This window comes from Engraulis encrasicolus, chromosome 17, assembly GCF_034702125.1.
Source record: "Engraulis encrasicolus isolate BLACKSEA-1 chromosome 17, IST_EnEncr_1.0, whole genome shotgun sequence".
Classification (NCBI taxonomy): domain Eukaryota; kingdom Metazoa; phylum Chordata; class Actinopteri; order Clupeiformes; family Engraulidae; genus Engraulis; species Engraulis encrasicolus.
In genome coordinates this window covers 2039316-2050650 of record NC_085873.1, presented here as the reverse complement: position 1 = coordinate 2050650, position 11335 = coordinate 2039316, and the positions used below count along the sequence as shown (strand labels likewise).

The window sequence follows — 11335 nt, the reverse complement described above, 5'->3', positions numbered from 1 at the left end:
ATGTACCATTGATTTATTTATTTTTTTTGCACAGCACAACAATACCTCGTTTCCTCAATGTCATCAATGAATTCAGGCAGAGGAACATCCCTGGTCTCTGGCAGAAGACATGTGACGAGACCGGCAAGGACAGAGACAGCACAAAACACGATACTGGGGAGAAGCTTCCAGACATCCTCTAGCAGGATGACCAAAGGGGCCACCGCTACACCCATCCGTGCGAGGAAGGAGGTGTATCCAATGCCGGTCTGTCTGAAGTCCCAAAAAACACAATGTCAGAGGTAAGAGTGATCAAAATCGCACAGTGCAGTGGTGTCATCCATAAATTGCCAGGCAGGCACACAATCCCTCACACTGCACAGGTTAGGTTAGCCTGAAAAATACTCATCTGGTGCCGCTGTGCGCACCTCGGTTTCTGTCACTGAGAGCGACACATATCCCATGAGGCAAAAACGTGGGGGCAGACCTTCTATCCAGTGGTGGCACCAAAAGAGGAGAGTGGAGATTGCATCCACAAACAAGGGAAGCAATCTGACTACGCTTCGGGAAGGCTGCTGCAGATCTGTTCGCCTCATCAGAAAAGGAGCGCACACAGGACAGGAGTGCTTTAAAAGCCCCCCCTGAACTTCAACCCCCTTAGTGGTCATGGACCTAAAATGTCTCTCCATCAACACGGGTATACATGGACAGGACCAGGCCTTTTAGTAAAACAGACCGTTTGTGTGCTTTGCTAACCCCTCTAGAGGGTCAGCACTGTCTAAATAGAGTTGCTCACATTGGCTTGTCCGAGCCATGTGTGGCATACAAGGCTTGGGGCCAGCTCCCCCCGGCGTGTATTAGTGTGCAGGCAGTTGGGCCATCGCTGACACTTTTGTGAGGTTTTACAGTCAAGAATGTCACTACCCCCCTCCATAGAACATGTGGTCCTGGATAGCTACTGGACAGTAGACTTCACCAAGTGCAGAGGCAATGGGGACATTATTAGATCTCCCCACAGTGAGATGTCAACCAAGTCGACAAAAAGAGAACAAATAGTAACCCCGGTTGTCTGAGGGAGATGCAGGAGGCATTTCACTAGAATGTCCCTCTTGCCACCGAAATGAGATGAATTTCACTGAGCTTGAGGATCTATGGGCGGACAGAGGGAGGCTTGATCCCCACGATGGTGCACCCTCATTGGCTCCGACAGGTGGTTTCACATCTCCCTCAGGGAACCGGGGTTACTATGTGTAACCTTATGTTTTGTGTGCTAATCTGAGGTGCAGGGAAGTTCTTGCCATGTAAGGTGAGCCTGGTTTAGCAAGTGATAAAACAAGATGAAATATGACAGAATCCTCACACCTTGCTGAATAAAACCAGATCCTAAGTCTGATTACAGTATTCCTTTGTCCCTGCCATGGCCAACCGGTAAGGCACTCGCCTGCCCTGCGGCTGACCTGAGTTCGATTCTCGGCCCGGGTCCTTTGCCGACCCCTCCCCGTCTCTCTCTCAATTTGTTTCCTGTCCACCTCTCACACTGTCCTATCAAAAAACTTTTTTTTTTTTTTTAAAGTAAAAAGGTTACAGTATTCCTTACCTGACGACAGTAGGGTAGAGCTCTGTTGTGTACAGGAAAAGGATGGTGAAGGCAGCTTCAGACAGACCTTTTCCCAACACACCCACCACAGTGCGAACTACCCACAGACCTGCGGAAACATCAAGAAAGTGTGGTGTCGGAGTTTCAAAGTGAAGATGTCTGAGCCTGGCATGTTGGTCTCCGGCCTCCTGGCTGCACATGTGCGCATCCCATCACAGATTTTTGGTTGCATGATAACTTTTAAATGAGCGGTCAGATGTTTACCAGATCTTGTGTGCCAATATATACTAAGCTGGGGGAAATCATTCTTAAAATGGATTACACTTTAATTTACAAAGACATGAAACTCCCCAGAGAGTCCAAGTGAGTGCCAACCTACTTTTATGGCGGCTCGCATTGAGGAGTGACAAGACAGATTATAGACTATATTGATTCGCAAGAGGTGAACAAAGAACATTTTTGAAGGAATTTGTTTGTGGCAAGGATGGACAAATGATAAATAAAGCCATGCCTTCTGAGGTCAAATCCAACATGTGCTCTCCCAGACCTGGTAGTGGAGTTGCGCAGAACTACACAGGTCTGGCGAGAGTCAGGCCATTTCTTTGGTGCATTTTTCATACTTTTACATATGTATTGATTTCATATTCTCCTTAGCTACGCAAACTGCAGTATTTGACCAAAATGGGAAAATGCTCTGGTTCATGTTCTGCCATGACCTTTTAATTTGAAACCAAAATATCCATTATAAAAACGAAGTCATACAGTACCTTGGGGCACAAATATGTTGATGAGGAGGCAGGCCCCGGTGAGAAGTAGAGTCCCCACCTCAACAGGCCTCCGCCCAATCATCTTCACGAGGTAGAATACACCAATCTTCCCCGGCACCTCAATGGATGCGTAGATGAACTGCTTCAGGTAAATACTCTGGCCAAACCCAGTCATATTCAGACTGATCCCATAATAGGTAAAGGCCACACCGAACCTGTCAGTGTACGAAAATTGGAAAGTTTAAGCCCATCCAAGGATACTAATGGATTTGTGATCTACTACAATTACAAATTGGAATTGTAATCCCTTTTGGTCAATCAGTTCTCTACGGTCATGGTTTCTGCCTTTTTTATGCTCAAGGGTGCCAGAGTAGCTCTTAAATCACACTACCTGCAATAGCAATACATGTACTTTTCTTCCGTGCTTGACTCCATCTTAAGGTTGTACTGCTATTTTAGTACTATTTTCATAACTTTGTGTAATACAGAAATTATACTATTGCTTATTAAAAAAAAAGAGTTTACCAAGGGTGCAACGATATCAATGCTTCAATGTCTGGGATAGTGCATCAAAAGAACTAGTCATTAGGACTAACAGTAGCCTAATTGTGTCATAAATATACATTTGAAACACATTTCATGCAGATGTACAAAAGAATAGCATAAAAACAGTGTGTAATGTGTTGTAAATCCTGAGCCTTACCACACTATTCCAGTACAAATGGCCAATTTACGGATATTGGGAGTTCTCATTAAGTCCACAATGGTGTACTTCCGGTGTTGGTCTCCAATCACTGCATCAGCCAGAGTCTGAAAGAAACACACATTCAAGAAAAGAGTTAATCAAAAACACGTCTTCATTTTGCCTTTCTTGGCAAATGGTACTTTTATCGCATTCAAGAACACACAACAAGTGCTAGACATCTAAATATATCAGTTTAATATGAATCCCACTCCCATGTTTGCTTGAAAATGAACCAATATACAGCTGATTGAAAATCAGGAAAAAAAATGCACCTCAAAATAGATCCCTCCCAAGCACAGAGCAGAAGAACAGAAGATGAGTCTTGAGTGTTCAGTAGGCTTTCACCCAGTGGACCAGAGCCTGTATGCCTCAAGATCTTATAGGGGTTGACGTACACAGCAGTGACAGGACCAACACATGAGGGAAAGTAAAACGTTTCAATATAGTAACCAAGGGCACTCATACCACCCATCACCAATGAAACGGTGGTACTAAGAAGTCTGGTCTCCTACATGGCCGTGACTTTCCATTGAACTCTGCTCACCTGCCTAGTCTTCTAAAAGGGCATGGCTGCCATAGGATTGCAGCTTTGAACCTTACATCCCGTGTATTCTGGAAGAAATGTCACAGGACTGCCATAGGCATTGAAGGAAAAAGGGGGTCCAACCCAGCACTAGGGAGGTGTACCTAATAAAGTGACCGGTGAGTGTAGTACCCCTGTGTACAGTCAAGACAATAATCATTAAACATTTTAAACAAGATAAACCCTACCAGCAGAATGTGCCTTTTCCATGTTATAAATATCATGCCATTATTTTGCTTTCCAGACTAATAGCATTTGGTAATATTTGGCATTCGACTACCAGACATGTACAGTACCATATGAACTGAAAAGCACTGCTTGAGGGAAAGTAAGTGCCCAGAAGTACTTTACCTCTGGTGTAAAGTCAGCTTTGCATTTGTTCATCACAGCACATCTTTGTAGGTATACATGGGCTTGTTCAGTCTTCCCATTGGCTATCAGCCAGCGGGCAGATTCTGGAAGCCACCTTTCAACAAGAAGCATGATTCATTCCCCTAATGATTCATTTACACATCGTTTGCTTGTTAAGGTAATTAGATAGGAGAGTGCACATTCAAAAGGTCTTCAGCTTTTCATGACTACTTTGTTATGCATACATCAAGTACATCATTCAAGTTGAATATCTTTCACATCCCATCCAAAAGGTCTGAATCTATCTCTGGTGCCCAATCTGCCCATATAAGATAAATCTATTCTTGGAGCTCAAGAAGCATTTTGGATTTGAGGTGAAACCTCTTCTGTCTGTGGAATTTATATAAAACTCTGATTTTCAGATGTAAAGCTGTAGTTGTGCTGCCCTGACGTCTGCTTTTAAACAACCTTAATGACCCAGTTGTAGGGGCTAAGTTGTGAAGATGGAAAGATTACTTTGAAGAAAGATTTGGATGCACAACCACAGCTAATTAATTAATTGTAGATCACGTTTTATTTATTTGGAGTGAATGTTTTTTTAACATATAAACCAGAAAACAAATCAACAATTTAATCTATACAATATAGCTGCATTAAATGTACTTGCACCACCAGACTTGCGCTACTAAAAAAAAGTCAATGATCTGACTACTTTGGCCTACCTAGGACTACCTAGGCAGGCAAATCAAACACCTTTTTAGCATGCTAGAGTGATTACTGAATGACACCTACCACCACAAAGCGACAGAGAGGAAGAGAGGGGACGTGACTGCGATGGTCAGCCAGCGCCAGTCGTTGACCAGATATGCCACCCCCGCAAGCAGCAGATTTCCTACGGTACAATCCAGACTCACGATGATGCCAGCAAACGTCCTGTGCTCAGTGCCAAACCACTCCACACCTGCCAGGCCAGCCAACACACAACAGCTTTCAACAAAAATAGATACTATGTACAATTCAAACTCAAGCTAAATTAAAGATGAGATTATATGAGCCTTCATCTGCTCTGTGTAAGTAAATTCAGCTTTTTTTCTTAGCTTTTTTTCTTAGCTTTTTTGCTATTCTGCATGATTGTCAATACAGGTAAAGCACCCTTGAGTGTGCACGTACTTACTTAGCACAACAGAGATGATGCTGATCCCAGAAAGGGTGAATCCAGTGAGGAGTCGCATGACCATGTACATGATGTAGGAAAGGGAAAATGCAGAGGCTGTCGAGAAGATCAAGGTGGATAGGTAGGCAACCAGCAGCACAGGCCTCCTGCCAAACCTATGACCCCAAACACATATAGCACACACAAATATACAGTATATCACGAAAGTGAATACACCCATCACAGTTTTGGCAGATTTTGAGTATATCCTTTCATAGGAAAGCATTACAGAAATGTCACTTTGACACAATGATTAGTGACCTTTTAACAACTTATTTAACCGCTTAAATTTCTTGTTCACTCAGACAAAAACAAAATACAGCCATTAATGTTTGAACATGTACTCACAAAAGTGAGTACACCCCAGATTAAAATCCTGTAGAGAAGGGGCTGTGTTGGCTCAAATCGTCTTGAAATGAAATGAAATGAAAAGGGATGAAAAGGGAGGACATCAGTGTGTGTATCAACCATTGCATTGAACTTTTACATTTTGAGTCTGCATCTGGCTTAAATAGATTGGTGTGAGATTTGAATGCAATCCTATGGAGAATATCATGATCTGCTTCAGTATGTTGACATGCATGTTTCTTTTAGGTGTATTTCAGATTGCCAATGTTGACAGCATTCATGCATCCCCAAACCATGTCAGTCCCACTACCATGCTTGGCTATAGAGAGGATACACTTTCTTTTGTAAAACTCACTTGTTTACCACCACACATGCTTGACACCATCTAAAGCAAATTTGTTTATATTGGTCTCAAGAGAGATGAACAGACCAAGGATATGGATCACTGGAACCATGCCGTGTGATCTGAAGAGACCAAGATAAACAAATATACTTTAGATGGTGTCAAGCATGTGTGGTGGTAAACAAGTGAGTTTTACCAAAAAAACGTGTATCCTATCAAAAGCCAAACATGGTAGTGGGACTGACATGGTTTGGGGATGCATGGATGCTGTCAACATTGGTAATCTGAAATACACCTAAAAGAAACATACATGTCAACATGCACTGTGACTACTGAAGCAGATCATGATATTCTCCATAGGATTGCACTCAAATCTCACACCAATCTATTTAAGCCAGATGCAGACTCAAAATGTAAAAGTTAAATGCAAAGAAAGGTTGAAACGCACACTGATGACCTCCCTTTTCATCCCTTTTCATTTAATTTCATTTCGAGACGATTCGAGCAAACACAGCCCCTTCTCTACCGGATTTTCATCTGGGGTGTACTCACTTTTGTGAGTACATGTTAAAACATTAATGGCAGTATTTTGTTTTTTTCTGGGTGAACAAGAAATGTAAGTGGTTAAATATGTTGTTAAAAGGTCACTAATCATTGTGTCAAAGTGAAATTTCTGTAATGCTTTCCTATGAAAAGATATACTCACAAATCTGCAAAAACTGTGAGGGGTGTACTCACTTTCGTGATATACTGTATGCAAGATTAAAGTCAGGACAAACCGTGCCAGCAGAATAGAAGAGATAACTGACAAATTGCTAAGTTTTGGAAATAGATATAGTATGTGTGTGGCGACTCAAACAACCTGTCACTAAGGAGACCAAAGACTGGCGCTCCCATCATCACACCAATAAAGAAGACGGTGGCTGTGACCTGGTTCATCCCCTTGTCTTGGCATACCAAATCCCACTGAAGGACAAGAGGTCAAACATGAAAACAGTGTATTGTACTGTATAGGCTGTACAGTACAGTAGGACAAGACCAGGAGAAAGTTCATCATGATGAAGAAGATGATGATTGTTTTTTGTACCTCTGTGGCCAGAGTGCTTTTGAACGTGCTGTTGTCAAACACCCATCCATTCTGACACGGCTCAGCAGGAAGATCGGTGGTGTTGATCTCGGAGGAGTTGTTGTACAACAGGTGAAAGTGGGGCTCGGAGAACATCAGACAGGAAGAGGGTTCTCCATCTGCTTCCAATGGGATACTGACGGTCTGCGTTTGCTGCGCAGTAAGGTTCCTAAACGCGTTGACGGCGAGCCAGTCAACAGCGCAGTGATGAGGTGGCACGGCCGCGATAAAATTGTTCAACAGGAAGTGGGCAGGCAGGGTGACACGTGATACACACTGAATGAGCACTATCATGACTTGGAACCTGCCAAACCCATTGATCTTCACTAGAATGTCTTCAAATGTCATGGTGGTGGGGTTAGCGATTATGTTCACGTTGGCCAAATTATCTTCACAGAAACACCTGCTTCCTTTTTCTATGGAATCTGTGGAGAGAGAAGATGAACAAGAGTCAAGACAAAACCTAGTAAATAAAGAAAAATGATCATCAATGTTAGGTGTTTCTGTGAAGATAATTTGGCCAACGTGAACATAATCGCAGGTTCCAAGTCATGCTCGTGCCTGTATCAGTGTCACAGAGCCTCAATTAACAGACCACTGAGGAGGAGAAGGTTAGTAATCACATGTAACCGGAGCTCTAAATTGACTTTTTTCCATCACCAGGCAAAATTTCTAGTAGATGTTAATCTTACCAGCCAAACACACATTCATTAATGAGTCAAAGCGGCTAGTAAGTTGGTCCAAATGCTGGTGAAATTTCAGCTCTGTGACACTGATACAGGAGGCAACAGCAGATATTTCATTCAGGAATAAAGGCAGATGTAATGGGTCAGTTTAATACTAAACTGAGGTCAAAGTGTTTTCCTTTGCTCGCTCAAATACTCAAACAAGCTTGTTTGCAAGAGCAACTTTGAAATGCTGTTTAAGTCTCTTGATTAATTTAGGCCTACTGCTTAGTCCCCCAATGGAACTTTCAATGTAAAAAATCTAGCTGTCCAGACACTGCCCCGCTGGGAAAATACAGAGAAAATACATTGAAACACGCTGCTTACCTGCTTGGGTTTCACTGAGGGGTATCGCTGAGAGCTTGACACTCAGCCTACCCATCCGAATCACTATAGACCCAGTCGGCACCTCTAGGCCAGTCATAAACTGCGGCCGTGTCTCCTTCTTCTTCTTTTTGACTTTTATGGCGGTTGGCAGCTTAGCGTAAAAGCAGCATTACTGCCACTTGCTGGACTGGGGTATGGAAGCAAGAGACCCATTCTAATGCCTAAACTGGGAACTTCAGAACATAATTAAAGCAAATATGGCCAGAGCCTTTCCTTAAGATTTCCTTTAGATTCAGTCCTAACTTGACCCTTTTCAACTGCTTTGTCAGGGTTTCCCTTTCTTCCTGGTATCTGGGACAGTGGCAGATAACATGCTCTACTGATTCTGGGCTATCACAAAACTCACATCTTCCATCTGCATGTTTCTTCATTATTGCCAAGGTGTTGTTTAGCCTTGTGTGCCCAAATCTCATCCGTGATATTATATCTTCTTCTCCCTTACTCCTGTTGGAGGCTCTACATTTATCTATCTTGCTTTGGATTGCATGTAGGTGTCTTCCTGTTTCTGTACTGTCCCACAGGGATTGCCATCGTCCTCTCATTTTTTGCTTAACTATGCTTTTTATCTCTGACTAACTGTAGTCCACTTCCACCTCTACATTGGTGATGCTCGCAGCCTTCTTGGCACAGCTGTTCGCTAGCTCATTTCCTGCCACCCCTATGTGGGCGGGCACCCAAACAAATGAAATCATCACACCTGCTTTCAACAGAACATTGGAGCAGTAACGTGCGGTCAACTTTATGGCTGGTGAGGCACTGACTTTTCCAATATCAGATTTTCAAATATATAATACTACAGCTACAGTTTTAGTAAATTTATCAAATAGGCCTACCGATAAGTTTCATATGCCATAGCTTTCTTAACATAAGTTAGGCCTACATAATAAAACATGCTGCATTTCCGTAGAGTAAATGCTATTAGATCTCTCACTCACACACACACACACACACACACACACACACACAGGATTCAAACAGTGGTCTCACATAAACAACAACGGAACCAATGTGGACAAACAGGAGCATCACGGCAGAGGGAGAGGAGAAGAGGAGAGAGGAGAAGAGGAGAGAAGAGGAGAGGAGGAGAGGAGGAGAGAGGAGAGGAGGAGAGAAGAGGAGAGGAGAAGAGAGGAGAGGAGAGGAGGGGAGATGGAGAGGAGAGGAGAAGAGGAGAGGAGAGGATAAGAGAAAAGAGAGGAGAGGAGATGAGAAAAGAGAGGAGAGGGGGAGAGGAAAGGAGAGGGGAGGAGAGGAGAGAGGAGGAGAGAAGAGATGAGAGGAGAAGTGAGGAGAGGAGAGAGGAGGAGAGGAGGGGAGATGGAGAGGAGAGGAGAGAAGAGGAGAGGAGAGGAGATGAGAAAAGAGAGGAGAGGAGAGGAGTGGAGAGGAGAGAAGAGAGGAGAGGGGGGAGAGGAAAGGAGAGGGGATGAGAGGAGAGGAGGGGAGGGGAGGGGAGAGGAGAGGAGGAGAGGAGAGGAGAGGAGAGGAGGAGAGGAGAGGAGAAGAGAGGGGAGGGGAGGAGAAGAGAGAAGAGGAGAGGAGAGGAGATGGGAGAGGAGAGGAGAGGAGAGGAGAGGAGAGGAGAGGAGTGAAGAGTGTAAGCTCCTTCAAAGCCCACTGCTCTCACACACACAGGATTCAAACAGTGGTCTCACATAAATCACGGCGGATGCTCAATGAAAGACACACACACACACACACACAGGATTCAAAACATGGTGTCATATAGACCGCTGAGCACCACGGCGAACAAACTGGTGTGATAACTTTTGTGTTAAGCACCGGATTCTCGTGCAAATGTAGGCCTACATCTACTTGTACGAGGCTACGGCAAACGATGTGAGACAAAGGTGTGACAGGAAGCGAATGTCAACATTTAAACAGAGATTACTACACAAGCTTCGATATGGTCACCAAATATTTTGGGACTGTCATGTATGTTATGCCTACACTTTGGAATTAGATCAGAGTCTTGTAGTTACACGGGTATATTTGATTTACCTCAACGGTACCCTGTACTCAACTTTACAAACAGTTACAGGGCACATGAGAATCCTGTTCAGATCACAAAAGCTACCACCACACCAGAAAGAATCACGGCGGATTCTCTCTCTCCCCACGGGTCTCACAAACACAGGCTTCACACACATGGGAAACACTGATCTTACCTTTAACTTGTACATCAGGTCCATGCGCCGCTCTTTTCCTTCACTTTGGAGTTGCGCATGCTAACGTTACTTTAGCCGGTGCTCCAAAGCCACATCTATTCGAGACGCACCAAACGTCCAAAGCAATTTGGCATTGAATATGAATATGAGTAGCCGCGAGGATTTGTGTTTCGTGAGGCTCCTTAGTCCTTAGTAAATTGTTAAGTCGTAAAATCCCATGCGAATGGTCTTCCACACATTCTCGCCGGTTGCAAACAAAAAAAATAGTTTCTGTTGTACCACTCACTTTGAAATGATCGGGTAGTTATAATCTTCTGATCGGTCACCTGCAGTAGCAAACCCTTCAGCTCTGTCGGTCCTCCATTCTTTATCACATATTTTCCCCTTGGAAATCCAACTTTGAGAATGCTCTTAGTTTCGTTATGAAATCCACTTGTAGCAGTCAACGTGAACAAGCTAGCCAACAACACCGACTGACTGTATTGTGAACTTCAGATTCGCTATGACGTAACTGGCCAGCAATACTCTCAACGCCAGAAGGAGTCTGCGGCCAGGCTACTGCTGGCCTCACCGCTGTATCTTTCAGTGGGCGTTATGCCAAAGCGTTCAGAGTAAAGAAATTATAATCACACGTAGAAAATAGTAAAAAATTATCAGGAAATGAGGGCACACCATACATACTTCTATTAAGTGTATAAAAACGTTTAATACAATATTACCAGGTTGCATTCACAGAACGAGCAAAATGGCGCATGCGCTCAATCTTGTTAACGAGGGATTGCGCAATCCGGGGGTGAGGCAAATTCAGAGTTGCCCCAAACTCAGCGTATTCGGAGGAATTTGACATGAAATGGGCAAATATTACGATTTTGGCCACAAAAATGATTGAAAACGAGTGAAACAGTTTAAACACTGCTCAAATGGTAGTTATGGTGCAGATGCTAGAAAACAATAGCTGTTATTGTTACTATTATTCACATTTACTGTATCTCATCATAATCAT

The 11335-nt window shown here is 43.5% G+C and overlaps 1 protein-coding gene across 2 annotated transcripts; it reads right to left on the bottom strand.

The window, feature by feature from the left end:
- Positions 1–8204, bottom strand: LOC134467149 (solute carrier family 22 member 7-like). Of its 2 annotated transcripts, none has more exons than XM_063221063.1 (10): positions 8105–8204; positions 7014–7477; positions 6789–6892; positions 5197–5351; positions 4815–4983; positions 4023–4137; positions 3047–3153; positions 2344–2558; positions 1577–1685; positions 1–252 (listed from the first exon to the last, which is right to left on the bottom strand). In XM_063221063.1, the coding sequence occupies exons 1-10, from the start codon at positions 8199–8201 to the stop codon at positions 18–20; spliced, it is 1770 nt and encodes a 589-aa protein (XP_063077133.1). In that variant the 5' UTR covers positions 8202–8204; the 3' UTR covers positions 1–17. The 2 variants fall into 2 exon arrangements, with proteins under 2 accessions (XP_063077133.1, XP_063077134.1); XM_063221064.1 differs by having other exon boundaries at positions 7014–7221; positions 8105–8113.
- Positions 8205–11335: the final 3131 nt, after the last annotated feature.